General features: G+C 37.5%; 1 protein-coding gene across 1 annotated transcript in view; it reads right to left on the reverse strand.

Moving 5' to 3' along the window:
- Nucleotides 1–926: 926 nt before the first annotated feature.
- Htr1e (5-hydroxytryptamine receptor 1E) overlaps nt 927–23,737 on the reverse strand; it is an 83,138-nt gene continuing 60,327 nt past the window's right edge. Inside the window, exon 2 of the mRNA XM_005324734.4 lies at nt 927–4,839. Within this exon, the coding sequence (XP_005324791.1) occupies nt 3,556–4,653 (1,098 nt within the window). The 5' untranslated portion in view covers nt 4,654–4,839 and the 3' untranslated portion in view covers nt 927–3,555. The remainder of the gene's footprint in view (nt 4,840–23,737) is intronic.

The raw sequence follows: 23,737 nt of genomic DNA on the forward strand, positions 1-23,737 counted from the left end.
ACATGGGTGTGATGTAGAGTCAGCTTTGACCATGCAGATGAAGATCAGCCCCATGGGGAAGGCAGAGCCACAAGATGGAAGGAACCTCAGTCCCTGTGGATAACCTTATGGAGCACTTGTTCTAAGATGCCCTTTCTATCTCTTGACTGTCATGGGTGAGAGAAAGAAGCTTCTGCTTTTTTAAGCCATTATATTTGGAAGGCTTTTTAGGAGAGAGAGAGAGAGAGAGAGAGAGAGAGAGAGAGAGAGAGAGAGAGAGAGAACGAGTGCATAAGCAGCTTAGCTGGAGTTCTAACCAATAAAAGATATTCACTTATATTCAGTGAGAAATCCATTTTCTTTTCATATATCAGTCATCCCCCAATTTTTTTTGGAACAAACTAGGATAGTAGGGTTATGTTTTAGGGATGAAGGATGTCAGTATTGCACCATGAGATTTAGAAGTTCGATCTCCTTAGTGAGAGAAGTCAGCACATTTACATTTCCTTTTCTGAACTTAATTTCATTCACATTAACAGACATTTATTGAATGCCTACTGTGTGTAAAACACTATAAGAGTCCATAGGGATACACAGAGGAAGTAGGCACAGTTTCTGCTCTCAAGGAGCTCACAATCTACCAGAGAAGACAGTACACAACACAAACAAGTACACTGGAAGATAGGATACATATAATCATAAAAGTACAAGTGAGGTTCTGTGGAGCATAGAGCTGTGAGAGAGGACTTCCTTAGGGACAGGGAAAGAAGGAGGAGGTTCTCAGGAAGACTTTTAGACAAGAGATTGAATTTGAGCATGTTGAAGTATTGGTGGAGAAAGCCTGGGAGTTGTGGGCTCAGAAATGAAGCTAGGGGAGCTTAGGAAGCACATGTAATATTCAGAACTTTCTGGAGTATGGAGTATGAGGTGCATGGGAAGAAGTGGTGAGATAGGACTCTAGGAAGGTAGTTTGAGGTTACCTAGTGAAGGGGCCTTGGATGTTATACTAGAAACCTTAACTTTTTACTGATGGGGAACGAGTAGAGCATTTTAAGAATTGCAATTTAAAATCAACAGTAGACTTTAAGATACTGACTCTCAAACTTTAGTGTGTATTAGAATCTCATGGAGATTTTTATTAAAATAAAGATTGCTGGACTTATTTATCAGAATTTCTGATTCAGTAGGTCTTGAGTGAGGCTCTGGACTGTGCATTTTTTTATCAAATTCCCAGGTGATGTTAATGCTGCTTGTCTGGAGATAGCTCTCTGAGAACCTTACACTGCTATAGGAAAATGTTTCTGGCAGGTATATGGGGAAAGAATTGCAGGTGGAGGAGTCCAGAGGCAGATTAATCTGATAAGAAAAGGACAAAAATATTGGAGAAGAAAGTGGCATATACAAATGTCAAATTTTATAGAGGCGAATAGACAAAACATTAAGACTATTTGAATGTGGAGACCCGCTTGTGACAAAGAGAGAGAATCACGTTTACCTCATATGAATGACAAAAATTATTGTAATTCTGTTATCTGAGACTGAGGCATAAAATGGAAGCAGGAATCTTGTGTGTGGGAAGATGATCATGCATTAGTTTAGAATGGCTGCATTTGAGGTACTAGTAAAATATTCATAAGGAGATGCTCACCAGACATAACTCACAGGTCTGGAGTTTGAGAAAGAGAGATCAGAATTAAAGTTACACGAATCTAATAGTTAAAATAGTGGAATTTGGGATGGAATATGAAGATACAGATACAAAGCCCCAGGATGAAGGATTAGGAGACAAAGAATGAGGAGGTAAGAAGAAAACTGGGTAACTAGGAGAGCAAAATATTCTAGAAGGCAGGGGTTGAAACAGGAATGGGATGTTTCAATTGATAAAAGAATGATAGATAGATAAGGAGGGAGGGAAAGCCATGGGATTTGCCTACTGGCAAGTCACTGGTGACATTGGGATCAGATTGAGGAGAACTGGGTAGGTGCATTCAGATGGCAAAGGATGGAAAAGTCAGTGGAAGGTGAGAAGTAGAGGCATAAGCGGATTAATGATCAAAGAATCCCAGGCGAAAGAGTTAGGAGAGGGATGAAGCCGGAGATTGATGGGGATGAAGGGCCAGAGAAAGTTGATATTCATATCAAAAGACTTAAGCAAAGTTAATAGATGACAACAAAAAAGAGTAGCAGAAGAAAAGGGTGGGATGGGAGAGGAGGGGGGAGGGAGAACAGGGGAATGGAAAGGAGCAAGATTACAGAAAAGTTGAGAGGGGATAGATTCAAGGGCTAAATGGAAGTGGTAAGGAGGCAAACCCATGCCTTCACAGTAATTCAGAAGAGTGAAGAAATGGGAGAGGCCCTTAATGAGAGGCAAGGAGCCGTACACAAGAATTTGCAGGTTTCCTGTCCTCCTGTCATCACTCTTGACCTTGTAGTGGTGAGCTCCTCCATAGGACTAGAACAGTCACTCTAGCTCAGGGGTGCTGAGGCAGCCCACTCTGTCTATGGCTTCAGGTCCACTTGCACTTTCCTGGTTCCAGGGTGCAGTCTATCATGGAAGCCACAGAGATTCTGGGAGACAAAATTTTTTGCTCATTTCCTAATTGGTGGCCTTTGCTGTAAACAGATTTTCAACTTTTTATTTCTTTCCAAGTGCTCAATTGAGTAATTTAAATTTGGAGTAACATTCTCCAACAAAATTCTTCAAATAATATATTCTCTCATTTGATCACTGCGTTAAGCTTCTCCAAAAGTTCCCCAAACTTGACATGTACCTGAATCATGCTAGAGTGAGAGGGTGTATGGGAGGCTCACCTGGAATACATTTTGGATTGGGAGAAGGCCTAATTTGTCTGTCTGCAATGCATTGACCAAAGTAGATTTAGATGATTTCTTATTTGCTTATGTTTCATATTCATAGTAAAGGGGTTAAGAAAGTTCGAGTGCAATCATTGCATGTTCTTTTTTAGAGAACAAGAAAACCTATTTAATTATGAACCAAAGAGAACATGCCAGATGTACTATTTGTGCCTGGAAAGAGTAGGCTATGTAGTCACAGTAAATGATTTTAGCTCAGGTCTCCAAGAACAGATGACAAAATGCCACTTTCTTTTTATTCTTTGTGTATTCATGCAATTCTTGCTGGAATATGTATGCACATAGAGCTATAACCTCAGATTTAATGCCACATGAGGGCAAGTTATCAGATATTTGATTTACAAGCAGTAAGAAATTCTGCAAATAAATTTATGGGGGCATTCTTTAATTGCAGGATTAACTGAAATGGCTAGAGAAAGTATACAAAAAGTACCTACTATTTCACTTTATTATTATTTCTATATAATTTCTGTTTTTATATGATAATGTTTATTTGAAATGAGGTACCACAAATAAGACCAGAGGTAGAAAACAGCACACCAAATAACAAAAGAAAAAAAGAAAAAGAAACCAACCAAACAAGACCACATATACTTACAAACTCTCCTGAACCAAGTATGTTCAAGAATTAGTAAGCTGTACCCCATACCCGCGTTCACTCATGAGCTCTGGTAAAAGTCACACTTTTGGGTTTTTTACAATCTAAGTATGCTCTCGGCACCTAATGAGCTTTTTAAAAGCCAGCTTAAAGTCTTCATTAAAACTCGTGTACAACAGAGGGTTGATCAGAGAATTAACATAGCCAAGCCATGTCAAAAAATCAGCCACTTCAGAGGACACAGTGTAGATGCTCAGACCTACAATCAACTCTTTGATGAAGAATGGCAGCCAAGACAAAATGAATGCACCCAAAATCAGTCCCAGGATGCGAGCTGCCTTGCGTTCTCTGGTGCTAGAGATTTGCTGGCGTTCCCCTGGGTGATCTAGATCATTGTCGAAGGGAGGGATCCTGATGGAGGTGTGGATCTTTTCAAACTCTGTGGTAGGGTCTGAGGTGGAGAAGTCAGACACGCAGAAAGTCTGTGTAAGTTTACAACTTGCAAAAGAATTCTGACTGTCTGTGCTTCTGTTGCTTAAGTGCCGGCTCGATCCCCTTTTCTGGTAAAGACTCTTGGCCGCATGGTAAATGCGGTAATAGAGAATCAGGATCAAAGTCAAGGGGATATAAAATGCCCCAAGTGTGGAGTAAATGGTGTAGATGACATGGTCATGCTGGATGGTGCACTGACTGGGGGGTGGGCTGAGTTGGCGGTGGCTCCTCCAAAACAGAGGGGGCATGGAGATGAAGATAGAGATGGTCCAGACGGTGAGGATCATCAGTCCAGCCCGCTTGGCTGTCCTCTTCCTGGCATATTCAATAGCATTGGTGATGGCCCAGTACCTGTCCAGGGCAATCACACAGAGATGGAGGATGGAACAGGTGCAGCAGGTCATGTCCACACTCAGCCACACCTCACAGACGAAGTACCCAAGCTTCCAGCTGTCCATGACAATGTACATGATGCTCAGGGGCATGACCAGCACTGCCACCAGGAGGTCTGTCACCGCCAGAGAGCAGATTAGATAGTTTGCAGGCTGATGGAGTTTCTTGGTGGTGCAGATGGCCACAATCACAGCCGAGTTCAGCAACATGGTCAGGGTGGTGATAATCACCAGAGTCAGGCAAATAAACATCTTCTCTGTGATGGTCTTGGGTCTTACAGTGGTGCTGGCTTCTGTGGTACAGTTTGTGAGGTTCATCTTCCCCTTCTTCCAATCTACACTGCGGAGAAGCTGTTGGTTATTTTCCTTCAGCTGGAGACTATGCAGCCTTGAATGTCTCTCATTTGTGAGGAGTCTGTAATTTCTTCACCTATGCAGTTTATTGTGCACCGTTTGCTGTGGGTCAAGAGAAGGGCCACAGCATTTCTTCTGAATGGAAAGTTCCTGAAAAATAAAATGCTACTGGTTAATGAATGAAAAAGCCACATTTTTCCTAGAAAACATGATAATACTTTGGATTTCATAAAATACCACACATTTTACATATCATTTTTTAATCCTCTCTTTGAGTCCATCTTCACATTATTTCTCCAAGAATGCTTTTTTACAGTTAAATCCTCAAACTCTTTCTGATGAACAGATTACAAATTGTATGTCTATTTTGCCACCTAAATTAGTTTCTTATTTATATTTACAAGTTAAAAAGGGTTTTTTAATATTCAAAAGAATATATTCATATTATCAAAGACTTTAAAAATTCTGGTGCCATTTCTTTAAAGAAAAAAAATTGTACTGTTTATAATGAATAGGCTTCAAACCACATTTCAAACTTTTTGCAGCAATATTCAACTCCAACAGTACATTAGGGTCACAATGGGATTGTACACTTTTGTCTAATTCTGACATTTTAAATATTCCATTGTGCATTTCTTTGGAGAAAAGAGAGAAAAAAGCATATAATATAACTTTGATATTTGTGGCAAATTGTTCTCAGAATAAGTAAGTCAGCTATGAAACAGCACCAATCACCAAGCTCAGTTATTGGGAGTAGGATGTTGTTCAGTGGTAAAGTGCTTGCCTAGCATGCATGAGGTCCTGGGTTCAATCTCCAGCACTACAAACAAGACAAATCAGAACAAATAACTCCCTCAAACAAAAATTCAATGCAAACCAAAAATAAACAGAAACCTGAATTCACTGTGGGGGAGGAAGGTGGGAAAAGGATGATTGGGTATAATCAATGCATACTGTTTGTAGGTATGGAACTATCACACTGAACTTCATTGATATAGGGTCTTGATTTAACATCTGAACAGCCATCTTAAATGTTAACTGCCATCTTGTGAGATAAGTATCGCTTTTCTGTACTTCCTCTTACCTGAACTCCCTCCACCCCCATTAGTGACCTACTCCATGATACCATAACCCTAAGCCAATCCAGAAGGACATGACCCCTTGACTCTTGAAAGCCCCATGGTGCCATTGACCTAAGCCAATCCCATGTTATTCCCCACCTGCATAGCTCTGAGGCAAGCACCCCTGAGCCTATCCCATAGCGCCACAGCTACACCTCCAAACCCCTACCCCACAAAAGCTGAACACCCAAACATCTTGGGGGCTTCTCTCCACTCTATAGAGGGATGGCCTTTATTTGTCACCTTTGACAAATAAACCTTTGTGTGGATCTCTGACTGGTCTCCATCCTTCATTTGTTGCTCGCCCATCTCTTACTTTCTCACTTTCCTTTCAATTGATATGTTCAATTAATATGTTAATAATAAAATTAAATAATGATCAAATCAATGAAAATACATATATGATGAGAAATTTAAAGTGTTTAGTTTCAGTTAACATTTATGTTCTATGTACATACTTATGTATGTACATACATATCTATCTCCCAGAGAACTGCGATAAAGCAGGTCAGTCAGTGAGATAGTGACATTTTAAAAGAAAGCTAAGGTCTAATATAGATGTGTGTGCTCATGTGAACTTGGCAATCAAGATCTGCATGGGGATATTCACAGCTGAAGGCTGCTGGATAGAAAGCTCATCACATTCTCTGATTTGAGTCCATGGACTTGAGTCCATGGAATTAGGTTCAGGAAGATTTGAAGAAAAATGGATATTATACCAGTTTTAAGAAGGGACATTCGATGGATGTGTATCAGAATTAGCAGAAAATAATTTTGGCAAAGATGGTGGCAGGAGCGGTGAGGCATATGTTAAAACAGGGAGTGAATATGAATGGGTATCACGAGCCATCCATAGGCTGTGTTTTCCTTTAGGATCCCTCCCTTTGACAATGATCTAGATCACCCAGGGGAACACCAGCAAATCTCTGTGAGGTATGTGCATTTGAGCTTATGAGGAGACTGTCCTGATGTTGCTGCCTGATTGGGCTGTACGACAGTGTGTATGCCTTTTCTCTCGCTCTGCCTGTGAGCCCATACAGCACCTGAGATGGGTGTGGCTTTCCAAGATGTCAGTCAACCTGCTGACCACAAGACTTCACCAAGCAAGACTCTACCCTTTGAAACTCAATCCCTTGCCTTATTTGGGTGGCATATTCTATGAATGGCTTATCCCCAATAAATAGGGGGGTTTCAGGTTTTTCTCTGTTGCCTCTAGCCTCCTTTGCTCCCCATGTCAGCATGGGAACTGACATCTTAGGTCTTAAGAGTTGTACCTGACTCCCCAAAAAGGTATTTCTGTGTTTGTGTGGTTTTTTAGTTGCCAGCCAGCGACAAATGGGAGCCTTTGAAGTATTAGGAACCCCAAGTCAGGAAGTAGGAATAAAAATCTCCTGGCTGTGGGTGAAGTCTATCCCTGGATAAAATTTCTCCTACTCACAGAATTCACACACAAAAAACAAAAACACAGCAACAAAAAACAAAACCAAGTGGGCTAGGTTGTGGCTCAGTGGTAGAGCGTTTGCCTAGCCTGGGTGAGGCATTAGGTCTGATTCTCAACATTGCATATAAATAAAGAAAATAAAGGTCCATCAGCAACTAAAAAACCAAACCAAACCAAAACAAACAAACAAAAATTAAACAGAACAAAACAAAAAACAAACAAAAACCAAAACAAAACAACAAAACTCTTAAAACCTGTAGGAGAGGAAGATGGGAGCCATTTATCCTTCAAATATAGAAAATAAAATGAAATAACAATGATTTCACTAAAGACTATAAAGGGGACAATTGTTTTAAGGTGGTCTGTGTCTTTCTGCCGCTAAATGATATACTTTCTGCCTGTCTTTTTCATTCGCTTGTACAGTGTTTCTGTGGATGTACCTGCTTTAAGATGTTTCTTTAGTTCTGCCATGGGTTTGCTGCACCACCAACCCCTTGCTCTTTTGAATGTCTTTTCCTACACTGTTATATTTCTCTCCTTTTCTAAACAGTTTAAACTTGTATTTGAGTCAGGCTGAAGAATTGAAGGAGGATAAACTTTGGACTCAGATTGATCTGCTTCAGATTCCCAACTGGGCCACTGATTTATCTGCTTGGGTCAACCTCTCTGCATTTTTCTCAGTGCCCCAAGTGTTTAGTTCTTCATTTTGATGTCTATCTCTTTAACAAAATGAAAGTAGTTTCTTTTTCTTCTTCTTTCTTTTTTTTTGTGTTTATTAATCCTTGGTTATGTTTTCTTGGGTTTTGGAAATTTGTTGGTTAAAGTAATTCTCAACAAAAAAGCTTTTTCATTAATGGTAAGATTCAGAGTATAGAGAGAGATATGGATCAGGGACAGAAAACTTTATAAACGTCAGTTTATAGTAGAAGCAATTAGGAAAGACAGTTATTTTGAAAGCAGGCCATTAAACATATCAGAAGTAATTCAGCTTTAGAGAGCTTTCAAACTCTGCTCTCTTCACTGAATTCCCTTATCTCCTAATTGTCATTTCTCTGATGACATCATTTTCTCTCTTGCTTTGTAACTATTTTTCCTTGCTCCCAGCAGGCTGTCAATTTTTATCTCCTAGATGCCCAATTTGTCTCTTGATCTATTTCTAATTAAATTATCAAAAAATTACAGGTTGGGGATCTCCATTCTCACCTCTCCATTGTGACTTTCTGGTTTATTTTGTGCCCAGGCCTTTTGGAGTAGGAGTTAAATTTTGTGACTTTGTATTTTCAGTCACCCTCAACTCCTGCACACATCCAGCTTGCCATCTTTTATTTTTTCCCTTTATTCCTGTATCTTGACGTTTGCTCCACAGCAACATATAGAACACGTTCTTGGGAATGACTAGGGGAGATTAGGTCCAGGAAGACAACTGGGGGCTGATTGTAGATTGAACAGGTGTTGGAAATGGGCCCTGAGCTCTTCACTGTTGCGGAACCAGCAAAGCAGAGAGTGAAGCACAGCTACTGAGGTGAAAGAGACCCATGAGAGGAGATTTTATTTCAAGACCATGTGAAGAAAGCCAGAGTGATCAACTGTGTCCATGCTGCCAACAGTGATCGGGACTTAAGCACTGGACTGGGCAGTATGATGACGTCAGTGACCTTGACAAGAACAGCTTGGTGAACTGATGGAAATGAAAGGCTGAATGTAGTGATTTTAAGAAAGAAGGGGAGGAGAGGAAGTAGAGATAGTGAATAAGAACACCTATTTCAAGAGTTTTGCTGAAAAAAGGAGTACAGAAATTAGGTCATAGCTGTGGTGGGGGATGTGATGGTGGTGGTGGTTTTCTAAGATGAGAGCTTGTCTTATAACTAGGCTGATTATCATTTTCTTTGCTGCCACACTTCATACCCCTCCTATTGAGACAGTGTTTTTGGAGCAGGTGCCATGTAAGAGAGGAAGAAGAAAAGCAGTAAGGGAGGAGGCTGATGAGAGTCCATCAGTGTTGTCTAGGAGCACCAGGTAGGTAGAGATTCTTAGCCATTTAGATTATTTTGTGGACAGTGAAGATGTCAAAGATAACAGGCACACTCAGGAAATGATTCAACCTCAATTGCCTTGCGTTCCTTTTACCTTCTTAAGAAAATCACACATGATTTTATCACCACTACCACTTTCTTAGTAGGCCTTGTGATTTCTAATTAGAACAGTGCTGGCTAAATACCACCTGGAAATCTCTTAAGTCTCTTTAGTTTTTTTTTATACAGTGGTGTAGGAGGGGCTATGATAACACTTAACTCAAAATATGCTCTGCAGAACTGATCCAAATGCTTATGTTACTACACCAAGCATTTATTAGTCCACTGGAAGGGAAAGTTAATTGCAATAATCATAGCTAAAAACAAATACATGTGATTCAAAAATTGATGCAGGAATTTCTTGGGAATTTGTAACTTTCAGTTTCTGCTGTAAGTATAACAAGGAAAACACTTGTGCAGTCCAATATTGAAGTGGTTTTTTTTTCATTAAAATTATGAACAAAAAGAATCATTCTAAATCAAATTGATTAGTGCACACGGCTAACTGGAATACTCTGGAGCCTGGGGTTTATGCCATCCCAGGGAAATTCAGAGCACTAGGGGATGAATTCATAGGAATTCATAGGTGTTAAGTAGGATTTGGCAGGCTGTTCTTCAGGGGCATCTGCCTTTGCAAATAGAGGGAGAGGTTCAAGAACATTTTTCTCATTCAGGAGGAGTATCTAAAGCATCTAGTGTTGTTTAGAAGGGTAAGTTGGCTGGCACCTGCTTACCTTAACATTCTCTTAGAGAAGATTTTATATTTTGGATCAAGTTCCTCCATTAGAAAAGGAAATTCACTTCATAAATCTTGTTTTACTTTGTTCTATACAGTGTGACTGGGTCAGAAGTGTTGGAGAAGAAGCTCAGAGTAGCAGCTGCACACATGGAGTCTGAACCCTGGCTGCAAGCTCTTTAGCCTTCTCCTATTTCCTTAGCTGATTTATCTTCTTTGAACTGAAGATAATGATACATTTCTCATGAAGGTTAGGGTGACTTGAAGGTCAAATGAGCCCATTTGTAAAATGCTTAGAACATTTTATGCTACTTGTAAAATGCTTAGAACAATGACCAGTATATTGAAAGTGGTATATAAGTATTTGGCATCATTTGTTATATATCTATCACCCAATGCAAAATTCCCAGGGAATTTTGCATTGGGTGATAGATATATTTCACTCCACAAACACTCATATATAAGGAGAGGTTTCTCTATTATTTTCACTAGGGGACTTTTTGGTTTCTTTATTTAATACAGAATTAATTGTACTCCATACTGTACAATGTGAACTATATGGTAAAAACACTTCTTATTTTTTAAAGCATAAATTATTTAGTGCTCTTACTAAATTCATTGAGAGTCAGCCGTCAGGAACTTAGTGTTTCTTGTTCCCACTTATTTTTTTAAAAAATGCTTGTATTAGTTCATTATATACATAATAGTTGGCTTCATTTTGACATAATTATACATTCATGGAATATAACTTGCTCCAATTCAGTCCCCAGGGCTTCCTCTTTCCCTCCCCTCCTCCCTCACCCTGTTCCCCTTCCTTTACTCGGTTGGTCTTCCTCTTTCCCTTCCCTCCTCCCTCACCCTGTTCCCCTTCCTTTACTCGGTTGGTCTTCCTTCTATTTAGTTACTGTTTTTTAAATTGATCCGTTATAGCTATAGCTAAATGTGGAATTCACTGTGGTATATTTGCTTATGTACATAGCATAATTTGGTCAATTTTATTTCACAGTTGTCTTTTCCCATTCTTCCTTCCTCCCCCAATCCCCTTCTAGAGGTCTATATATATATATTTTTTTTTGTAATGCAACTTAATTTCTACCTCTAAGCTAGTCACTTCTCACGCTTGGAACTTTTGCTGTGTCCATCTCCAGTCTCTGCCCATTATAAATTGCTGGTAGCCCTGAGCATTCCTGATCAACTCGTGTACTCTACACAGAAGTACCATTGTTGAGAGGGTATTTTCAAAGGACCAGGTTTGAAATATACCTCAGCTATACTTACTTTTCCCTATTTAGATCCCAGCATTTACCCAGTGGGCCTTTGTGAATCCTGACTACTATGTCCTCCCAAACATTCTGCAGATGCCACTTCCTGTTGGTAATTCATTCTCTGCTGCTCCATTTTTTTTTTCTGTTTATGCACACAGCTCTTACATCCAGACAGGAATACTGCCCTCAATTCCTCCAATTGCGCCTGTCTCTCTCTTAACTGCTTTTCCTAGTTTTACATGATAGGTTGAGATTTGATGCCTTCCTGTCTTGCCTTCTAGAAATCCATAGGTCATCTAGTAGCTATTGCAAAAGCAGTTGAAACTGTCCAAATCAGTGCATTCCATTTTAAGCCTGTTATACCCATCACTAATTTGAAGGATAGAGGACCAAGAAACGTGTTTTAATTATGTTACGACTGTAGTCATCAAAATGTAACCTATAGGAAAATCCACAATTTCTTAATTTTTAAAAAAAATAAATTGCAGAGAAAAAAGGAATAGAAGGTGTAGCATGTAGATTAAAAGGAACTTAAAAGACATAAACAAAAATATGTAAAAACTAGATTACTGTTATTAGTGTTATACTCGTGGATGCTATAATTTAAAGAAAAGCTAAACGTCAGGAGAGTGATTATTTTTGGAGGAGACGGTGATGGTTATGATTGGGATATGGCTTCTGGTGATGTCTCAATTCCTAGCAATCCCTCTTCCACTTTCATGTTGACTTTTTTTCTTTTTCTCTTTTAATTTTCACATTTGATTGACACTTATCTTTCTGTAACTCATTTATTTCACTTAACATGAGGGATGTCCTTCCATTTTATCCATTTTGCTTCAAATGGCACGATTTCATTCTTCTTTGTGCCTGAATAATGCTCAGTTGTGTATACATACCATATTTCTTTATCCATTCACCTGTTGATGGACACCTAGACTATTTTTTTTTGCATTAATTGATACCCATCATTTTATTTTCTTCTACCCTTTGTTGTTAATCTGGTAGACTATACAGCCTTATGTTCCTGGAATAAATCTCACTGTTTGTGGTATGTAATTCACTTTATCTTTCACTGACTTCTATTTGGTTATATTTTGCTAAGGATTTATGTATCCGTATTCATGAAGGATACTGGTCTGTAATGTTATGTACTATCTGGTTTTGAAATGAGGGCATACTGACTTTATAAAACAAACTGGGAAGTGTTCCTTTTTGTTCTCTTGAAGAGACTGTATAGACCTAATGTTACTTCTTTACCCCTTTGGTATAATTCTTCAGTAAAACCAGGTGGGTCTGAAGATTAATTTTTTAGGAGTTTTAAAATTATGAATTCAATTTTCTTAACAGTAGTAGGGCTATTCAAGTTATTTCCTATAGAGTGAAAGATGTGTTAAAGTCACCCAGTATTATTATATTGTGGTCTATTTGACTCTTGAAATTGAGAGGGGTTTGTTTGATGTACATAGATGCTCCATAGTTTGGGGCATAAATATTTATAATTGTTATGACCTGCTTATATATACTTCCCTTAAGAAGTATGAAATGTCCTTCTTTGTCTCTTCTGACTAACTTTGGTTTGAAGTCTACTTTATCTCAAATGAGAATGGAAACCCCTGCTTGTTTACGCAATCCATATGAATGATAAGTTTTTTCCCATCCTTTCACCTTCAGCCTGTGGATGTCTTTGCCTATGAGGTGAGTCTCTTGAAGACAGCATATTGTTGGGTCTTGCTTCTTAATCCAATCTGCCAGTCTATGTCTTTTCATTGATGAGTTTAGGCTGTCTTTAACATTCAAGGTTATTATTGAGATATGATTTGTATTCCCTGTCATTTTGATTTATTTCTGGTTTTTGATTTGTCTTAGTTTCTCATTTAGTTGAATGTCCCTTTAGTGTAGATCCTCCTTTGCTAGTTTTCACTTTATTATTTCACTTGATCCTCATGGAATATTTTGTTGAGAATGCTCTGTAGTGTAGGCTTTCTAGTTGTGAATTCTTTTAGTTTTGTTTATCATGGAATGTTTTAATTTCATCTTCAAATCTGAAACTTAATTTTGCTGGATATAAAACTCTTGGTTGACATCCATTTTTCTTTCAGAGCTTGATGAAATATATTATTCCAAGACCTCCTAACTTTGAGGGTCTGGGTTGAGAAATCAGTTGAGATCTGAATTGGTTTCTCCATATACGTAATTTGATTTTTTTCTTATAGTCTTTAAGATTTTATTGTTATTCTCTGTGTTAGTCATTCGCATTATAATGTGTCTTGGTGAGGGTCTGCTGTAATTTTGTACATTTGGGGTCCTGTAAGCCTCTATATTTGATTTTCCATTCCATTCTTTAGGTTTGGGAAATTTACTGCTATTATATCATTGAAAAGATTGTGTATTTCTTTGATATTTTTCTCTGCTCCTTCATCTATTCTGATAACTCTTAAATTTGGTCTTTTTATGTTATCCCATACTTCTTCAATGTTCTGTTTGTGGTTTCTTATCATCTTATCTGCGTGTTCAACTCTACTTTCAAGATTATATATTTTTTTCTTCATTGTCTGAGGTTCTATCTTCCAAGTGGTCTGTATGTTGGTGATGCTTTCTATTGAATTTATAATTTGGTTTACTGATTCCTTCATTTTGAGGATTTCTGCTTTTTTTTCCTTCATGATCTCTATCTCTTTATTGAAGTGGTCTTTTACTTCCTTTATTTTTTCTTTGATTTCACTCCTTATACTACTCTTTACTTCACATATCAGTTTAACTATATACAATATGAACTCCTTCTTGGACATTTCTTCTACTGTGTTATCAGTGGTTTCTTTTGTTAAAGCATCTTGGTTTGTTTGGGGTACTTTGTTCCCTTGTTTTTTGTGTTGTTAGTGTGTTTTCCCATCTAAAAGTATGGATATAAGGTAGGATAAATTCTACCCTGTAGACCTATAGTGTCCTTGAAGGTTTCCAGCCTTTCACCTTTACTGGTGAGACCAATATCAACAGTACCCAGTGTACACAGTATATAGCCTTAAACTAATAGCTCCCACTGAGGCGTCTACTGCTTTCTCGCATTAAATAAAAATGATCGGTTCAATGACTATCTATAGTACAAACAGAATATCTGTCAAAACTATACAATTTCAAATGGTGGGTGAGAGAACAGAGGTAGTGTAGTATGCAATATTTGTGAGGGAGGAAGAGAGAAGCTAGAAGTAAAAATTCACAGGAAGAGTAGAAGAGGAGCTGACAGAGATTGGCTGTTGGTTGGAGAAAAGTTGGGGGGAAAATATCCAAGAAAACAGACAAGCGAGAGGAAGAATATGAACACAGAGAAAAAAATTAAAGATATAAGAATACAACAAAAATGCAAAACACCATTCATATATCATTGTCTTCCACACATTGATGCATAAAAAACATGCTGTTCCAAATATGGTAGAGAGATTAGTGAATCAAAAAATAAAATAAAATAAATCTTTCTGGAAAATCAAATGGTCTCTGTTAGTATTCAACAGTTTCTCAGCCCAGTCTCTGACATCCCTTGGGATCACCAAACACAGATCAGCCCTTGTAAACCCAGTCTCTATCCCACTGATCTGGGCTTCAGATACCTCAGGCTCTGCCATGCTTCAGTCCCAGGATCTCAACTCTGCTCCTTCTTGCAGGGAGACCACCAGGGATACGCTTATGCAAAGGAGCAACCCCGAGATGCAGTAGCAAGACAAGGACCACCAGCACTCCTAGCTGGAAGATGCCAGGCTCCTCCAAACCTGCAGGCACCCCCACACTGGATCTGCAGATCCCAGCTGGAGTCCCCAGACAGAGGCTCTTGTGGTGATAAACCTGCTGGCACCCAGGCCCCACGCCCTGGCTAGTGTCCCAAAATGGGTGCAGCCATGAGCAGCCAAACCTGGAGTTTTCCCCAAAGCAGTCCTCTAGGCCATGGTAGCAGCAGTAGTGGTAGTGGCTGCAGCTGCAGTTGCAACTGTAGCTGTGAGGGCAGCATCACCAGGTGATCTCCCGGGTAGGGGTGGGGGATGAGCAGCAGTGTTGGCTTCAGTTGCATCTGGGGCAGTGGTTTCTTCTGTGGCAGCAGCACTCAGAAAGAAGACCTCCAGGTGACCTCAGGCTGGCGCCAGAGGAAACAGAGGCAGCAGCAATGGTGGTAGCAGTGCAGGCCCCTTTTTATTTTTTATTTTGAAACAATGTCTCACTACCTTGCTAAATTGCTGAGGCTTGCCTTGAACTTGCTATTCTCCTCCAGAGATGCTGGAGTTACAGGCATGCGGTCACGACACCTGGCTCACTTTAAAATCTTCAGAACTATAATGATATTACCTGTTTAATTAATGACATTGGTAATTTGTGTCTTTTCTTTTGCTTCTTCCTTTGACGATTATGAAGCCTGTGAATTTTATTGAACTTTTCAAAGAACTTTTGTTTCATTTTTCTATTGTTTTTCTGATTTTGATCTCTTTGGCTTTCACTTTTATCTTTGTTATTTCCTTCCTTCACCTTGCATTGGCTTTATTTTATCATTTCTTCTTTTAGTTTCATGAGATAGGAGGTTAGATTATTGATTTGAGGGTTTTTTGTCCATTTTAACGTAAGCATTTTAATGCTGTGTCTCAGCACTGCTTTAGCTGCACATCCTAATGCTATATTTTCTTTTAAATTCAATACAATGTATTTTAAAATTTCTACTGAGCTTCATCTCTGACCTATGGATTTTTCAGAAATGTGCTCTTTAATTTTTAGGTGTGTGAAGATTCTGTTCTTAACATTTTGTTTTCTGTTATTTGAGTACCATTGTGGTCAGAGAACATACTTGGTGTGATTTTAGTTAAGTTTATTGAGGTCTTTTTTATGGCTTAAGGAAAGTTCAATCATGGGCCCTTAAAAAGAATGATTATCTTGTTGTTGTTTGGAGCATTCTATAAACATTGATTAGATATTGTTGCTTGATGATAATTGTTGATTTTTTCTACAGTCTTGCTGATTTTTTTTTTTGCAATTTTTTTCCTATCCATTGTTGAGGGAGTTTTGATGTATCCAACTGTAATTATGGATTTGTTCATTTATCTCTTTAGTTCCATGAAATTTTCTTTGCTTATTTGCAGCTGCTATTTTATTTTCAATCATCATCTTCTTGGTCAATTGATACTTTTATTGTTACATAATATCACTCTCTGCCTCTGGTCATTTTCTTTGTTCTGAAGTCCACTTTATCTGATATTAATAAAGACACTTCTGCTTTCTTTATCTCTTCATGGTATGTCTTTTCCTACCTAGTCATACAGTTATTTTTGGATTTTTTTTTGTGAGCTGCATATAGTTGGGTACTGTTTTTATTATCTACTCTGCTAATCTCTTAGACCTTTGAATGTTGAATGCAATTATTGATATGCTAGTCTTTAATTCTGCCATTTTATTTTTTGTTTTTCATTTGTCCTATTTGCATTTCTCTTCTTTATTTTCCAGCCTTCCTATGGGTTACCTGAACATTTGCAAAGAATTAATTTTGATTTATCTACAGGGTTTTGGAATTCATCTCTTTATAATGCTTAGTGGTTGCTCTAGGTTTTACATTTTGTATACATAACTCCTCCCAGTCTATTTTTGTTGCCATTTTTCCAGATAACATCAACTACAGAAAGTTGACTTTCCTTCACATCACTTTATGTTTTCCCATTTAAATAAAAGTGTCTGAAATATTTCTTCTTAATTCATTGAGAACCACATTAGACTATGTTATAATTTTGCCTCAGCAATGAAATCTATATATAGAAAACAAGAGGAAAAATGAGGGTGTATTTTATTTACTTGTGTTTTTGCTCTCTGCATTGTTCTTTCTTCCTTCTTGATATTCCCAGATTCCCTCTTTTGTCATTTTGCTTCTATTTAGAGAACTTTCTTTAACTGTTCTTTTAGGGTAGATCTGCTGACACATGTTCTTAATTTCCCTGCACCTGAGAGCATCTTGATCCTTTCTTCATTCTTGAAGGGCATGTTCATTGAATATAGAATCCTTTGCTGACAGTTCTTTTCTTCCAGCAGTTGAAAAATGTGCCACTTCTCTTTGGTCTCCATGGTTTCTGATGAAAAATCCACTGTCATTCAGATTTTCTTTCCTTGTATGTATGGTTTCATTGCTCTTTTGCTGCTGCAAGATTTTTTCATTTGCTGTTAATTTTTAGATGTCTGATTGTGATGTTTCTTGGTAAGGATTTCTTTGGGTTTTCATGCTTCTGGTTTGCTCAACTCCTTGGATCTATTTTTATCTTTTGGCAAAATGGAAGCTTTTAGTCATTATTTCTTCGAATAGTTTTTTGTTTTTAAAGCTCTCCCCTCTTTTTTTTTCCTTTTTTATTGGCAGAATATACTTTGACATATTTATATAAACATAAATCCTAGTCTTGTGGATGCACAAGATGGTGAGATTCACTGTGGTATATTCATATATGTACATAGGAAAGTTATGTCAGACTCATTCCACTGTCTTTTCTATTTCTATATCACTTCCCTCCATTCCCCTTTGTCTAATACACTGAACTTCTATTCTTCCGCCACATCCCACTGTTTTGTGGGTTAGTATTTACACATCAGAGAAAACATTGATTTTTTTTTTTGGAATTAGCTTATTTCACTTAGCATGATAGTTTCCATATCTCTCCATTACTGGAGCATGTTATAAAGTCATTCTTCTTTATGGATGAGAAATATTCCATTGTGTACATATACCACATTTTCTTTATCCCTTCAACTGTTGATGGGCATCTAGATTGGTTCCAGACCTTAGCTATTGTGAATTGAGCTTCTGTAAATATTGCTGTGGATGCATTACCATAGTATGTTGATTTTAATGACTTGAATGTTAGTTCTTTTATTACCTTCCAGTAAATTCCCAAGGCTCTGCTCATTTTTTCCATTTTATCTGCAAGATTTTATATTGTTGGATTGTGATTTATGTTTTATGTTGATAGATTGCTGTTGTTCTATCTTTGAGTCCACTGACCTCTTTCTGTGTTCTCAGTTCTGCTAATGAGCCCTATACTTTCAGTAATTGTAGTTCCATTCTATTCTTTTTACTTAGTTCTTCTTTATCTTTTATTCCTTTGCCAAGACTTTATATTAATTCATTTTTTCTTTTGAGTATGCTTATAATTTCTCAGGAAAGTATTTTATTTTATTATGTTTAAAATAATCTTTGTCAAGTGTGGATATTTTTTCTATTCAAATTCATATCTTCCTGATTTTTAATATGATAAGTGACTTTTAATTACCACCTGAACATTTTAAATAGTGTTATATTATGAGATTCTGCATCTTTCTTTAAATCTTATATTATAACACCCCTTCTCTGATGTTGCTCTCAGAGAGAAGAGGAGTGTTGCCTACTTACTGCCTAATTATTGGCAGGTATGTGTGGAAGGCTACAAATTTGACCTTTTCTAGAAGGAGAAGGGATAGAGTTATTTCTGTGTGTGTGGTTTGTGTGTGTTTACTTGGAATACAGTGTTTAGTGTCTTAAAGTTTTCTTTATTGCTAAGCTGTCCCCTTTCTGGTGCTTCTCTTGGGGAGTAGAATTTGGGCAGACATAGCATATGCCACTGCTAATACTTGCCCACATAAACCTTTAAAGTCTTATCCTTACTCAATCTCCATCTAACTTTATGGAGAGGTCCCTAGGCACAGAGGCACAGAGGATGGCAAAACCATGAGATGGAAGTTTCCCGGACCCCTGAATAGTCAAGTAGGGCAGAATATGAGATGACTACCATAGATTTGCATGGGATGATAATATAAGTGAAAAAGAAAACATTTTATTGTGTTAAGCCACTGATATTTTGGAAGTAATATCGTTTACCTTAACACATCAAATAATTTATCCTTGGGTAAATTATTTAACCCTTGTAAACCTAATTTTTATCATTGAAAAATGAGCATAATCATATCGACCTTACATATTTATAAACAGAATTAAATTGGACAGCATTTAATTTTTGCTTGTTTTTCAAGACCTTGACAGTCTTGAGGAGTGCTGGCCAGGTATTCTGTAAAATGAAGTTCTCCTGATCTTGATTTGTCTGATGAGTTTCTCATGATTAGACTGAGGTTATAGATTTTGTAAAGCATATCATACAGGTAAAGTGCCCTTTTCATGATAGCAGAGAACATGACATTCACCATTATCACTCGGTTCTATAGAGTTTGCCAGGACTCTCAGCCATAAAGTTGCTATTTTTTCCTTTGTCCTATTTTCAGAAGTTGGTCGGTGAGTGTAGCTCACCCTCAGAGGTGGGGAATTAGACTCTACTCCTGGAGAGGGGGAGTACTGACATGGTATATATACCATATATATATGCTGTTTGGAATTCTTCTGTAAAGAAGATTTATCTCTTTTCCCTACTTTATTTATTCAGTCATTTATATTGATGTCACATGCATGTATATATGTATAAAAAATTCTGTCCCAGGGGCAGTAGCCTCTAGGTTAGGGAAATTACTTTTATAGATGTGCTATTGATGCCTGTTTACATTTATTTATGCAACTATGAACTCATGGGTATTTATTTTATTCTGTGGGTTATAATCAACAACATTTTATTGTTCACAACATTCTATCTTTGGCCATTGAGAGCTCTTTCAGTTAGCTCCTATGTCGTTCCCTATTTTTATCACAATTTTCCTTTGTTATATGGGCTGGCAACAACATCTCTTTGAAAGCTGATGGGGAAAAATGATCTGTCTTGTGAAATATAGATAAGGTTTTAGTCAATAAAGTCTCTATTGCAGGCAAATAAAGTCTTAATATGAAGGACAGCTGTAGGAGTGTTGTTTACTGTTCAGCTGAGAATAATAAAAATGAAGTGCCTGTCATTTAAGCTAGCTGGTACTTGAGGTTGTATTAGCATTTTAAAAAAAATATGAAATGACTTTTTTTGACCCAGCTTAATGACACTACTGAAGTACTGTATTCTCCACAGAAGATATAGGTTCTTTCCTGTACTGGGCACACATTTTCATTTTGACTCTTTCGTAGTATAGTGTGTCTTTGTGGCAAATTAATGAGACGTTAGCTGGCTGCTTGCAGGGCTGAGCTTTCCTATGGGTTCCCACCTGAGGAAGCACTGCTTCTTAGACCACTTAGTTCTGCCCACCTGCCTCCAAGGCCACGGTTTATGAGGTGAAGTTTGCGTACATCTCGCTTTGGCTTAACCTACTTTAGGTTGAGAAGAAGAAGACAGTGTGTTGTGTAGGAATGAAGGGGTCAAAACAAAGTCCTTCTGCAACTGTATCTCACATCTATTGATGATTGGTTTGTACGATCCTGAAAAAGATACCTTATACCTTCAGGTCTCACTTTTCCTATCTCTAAAATTAGGATTTCATTATTTCTGAGCATCTTTCAGGTCTAACATCCTAGAGAATGATGGTGATTCGTTCTCATGGTTGATAACTTCTATAAAGTTATGGTCAATAGCTTAGGAAGAAAATGATTGGAAGTCACTGCTTTTTAAGAAGGATCAATGAATATTAAGTTATAGTTAGATGGGAAAAAGAAATTATGGTGTGTCTTTGCACAGTAGATGACTACAGATGATGATAATGTATATATTTTAAAGACCAAGAAGAAAGGAGTTTGAATTATTTTACCATAAAAAAAAACAGATATATATTTGAGATGATATGGTGATAGCTTCTCAAGTTGGGGTAAGAAACATCAGCTAAAATGATTTCTCATCAGGATGTGAGGCAGTGAACATTTTTATTCAATATGTTCAAGAAAGAATTTGGTGATTTTAGTGATGGTATCTGGAAGACAGACAAAGAGAACAGTTCATTGGGAAAAGAAGGTCTGGAACTGGTTTTAGGAAAAGAGACATCTGGGAGGCATTGTGGTATCAGAGCATGGTCCTGGAACATCCTCAGAACAGAGAGCTACCTTGAACAGTGACTGGAAGAGTGGTAGGTGTATATGGTGAGTTCTAAAGGGTTAAGTAGCCTCTAATTTGTGGAAGATTAATTTGTAAAATGTGTTGTTGGTGTCCAATAAAAATGTCAGCGATTCCTTACACTCACATAGTACTATTATTTTTCAGATTCACTTTCACATTAAATTAATGGTTTTAACTGGGAACATATAGTCTTTCTATCAAAAACATGCACATTTATACCCAAACTTTGACTCTCACATTAGCCATGTCTCTCTTTTATAGTTTGTTTTCTCTTGGTTTGTTACTCGTCCTTGGTGGTATGAGCTCTCTCATGTTAATACCTGTCTTGGGACTGCCTTGTTTCAGACTATCTCTTCAAGGGTGTTTGTATACAGAGCATCCTTGGAAGACAGAGATGGGGAAGGGGTGGCATTCTTAATGTCTGTTATGATAAAGATAATGCTTCTTTACACTCTTAGAGTAAGGGGTGGACATGCTTACTACCTTTTATAAAGCATTTAGTTCTCTAAACTCAATATGTAACTTGGGAACCCACTGCATGTACAAAAGTCATCTGGTCTTTGTCTCCCTCTGTGGGTATTTGGGCTTGGGAAATTGAAGCAAGAGAATGCTGATATTGTGGTTATGTTATTGCTATGAATAATAGTATCCAATCTAGGTGTTTCTTATGTTTTTCTGGTTTTAATATGTTTTTAAATAACATATTACCATGCTTAATATGTTAGTTTACAAATAGGGGAAAATCTCAGATTCTCATGGTTAGTTTTTTGTAGTGTACTACCCAGTGTGGACTCCTAGTGGACTGTCACAAAGCACTTGTTATAGAAGATGGTCTTCATATGATTCATTTTTGCCTTGAGCTTGATATGGTACCAGAGAAAGAACTGAGAGCTTTTATTTAAAAAAAACTGGATTCAAGTATATATTGGGTCATCTTTCAGCTTCTGTGATATTGGCAATATCTCCATTACTCTTTTCCTTCATTTTTAAAATGGTGATACCCTTTTAGGCAATATTATTATGAAGCTTAAACAATATAATATATACCCACGTTGTCTAGTAAGGCAGTTAATAACGGTGCTATGGTTTAAATGTACTCCATTCAGGTGTTGCCAATGTGATAATAGTAAAGGTGAGGCTTCTAAGAAGTGGTAGGGCCATGAGGGCCACTACCTCATAAATGGTATTAAAACCTTATATAAGGGCTTCACATGTCTGATGAGCTTGCTACTCTGTCTTCTATTATGTGATGACACAGCATTTCTGTTCTCTGGGGGATGCAGTCTTCAGTAGACAACTGAATCTAATCTTGGACTTCATTTCAGAACTATAATAAAAGAAATTTCTGTTCTTTATAAATTACCCAGTTAGGTGTTTTGTTGTAGCAGCACAAAACGGACTAAGACACATGGGTATTTACATTTAAATTAAATTATGTTGAAAATCAGTTGTTCAGTTGTATCAGTGCCACTTTTCAAATGTTCAGTGAGCACACGCAATTAATGGCTACCATGTTAGATGGGACAGGTAATGATATTTGAATAATTACTCAAAATTCTATTGGACAGTGATGGCAAAGCGCTCTATATATTATGGAATATTATAGGAATATTAGACAATTTTCTTGTTCTTTTGTTATTGTGTGGTTGGATGCGATAAATTTATCTGATTTACTCCTAACTTGTGGCAAGTTTTATGATTCCTGTGTGCTATGGAGAGCCTTAGCTTAATATATACAGTAAAACTAATGGGGAGTTTGGCTACAGAAACAAGACTGGGAATGACAATCAAGCATTATCTCATGCATTAGTGACTGCACCTGCTGATGCATTGAGCTTGGGTTGCTTTGGGTTGCATATGGGCTCAGCATGAGAACTGCTATGAACTCATGAGTGATATTGCCATAGGTGTGGGGAGAACTAGGAACATTTTGTCCTATGTTTATTTGCTTAGTTTATATTTGGCTGTCTTGCCACAAAAAGCTAATGCATTTTGCCTTCTTTTTGTGTAGACTTTTTTTTTATATTGTCTGATTCCCACATTTATAATAATGACTTTGTTAAAATTTTGCCTCCCTTTTTTTCCCTTCCTCAATATTATAGTTATTTAGGGGACCAAGAGGATTTTGTTATGCTTCTACTTACCCATGATGAATCTTCTCAGTAGCCAATCTATTATTAGCCACAGTTGCTTCTAGAATATAGTTAATTGAATTTCTCTATTTCCCAGCAAAGTGTTGAAAGAGTCTGTAGGGATTAGTAGCACTAATCAGATTTTGAAAGAGCACTGATATCTCTGTAAATATTTATGAACATAATTAGCTTTTCTTTTTAAACTGCTACAAGTGACGTTTTTCAGCTGTGATAGGAAGGGCAAATAGTTCACCTCATATACACTCCAACTCATGGGTGTTGGGTTGAGGATTCAGAGGTTATAGCTAGACTAAGTGAAATGGTTATGATT

The sequence above is a fragment of the Ictidomys tridecemlineatus genome, chromosome 8, assembly GCF_052094955.1.
Source record: "Ictidomys tridecemlineatus isolate mIctTri1 chromosome 8, mIctTri1.hap1, whole genome shotgun sequence".
Taxonomy (NCBI): Eukaryota; Metazoa; Chordata; class Mammalia; order Rodentia; family Sciuridae; genus Ictidomys; species Ictidomys tridecemlineatus.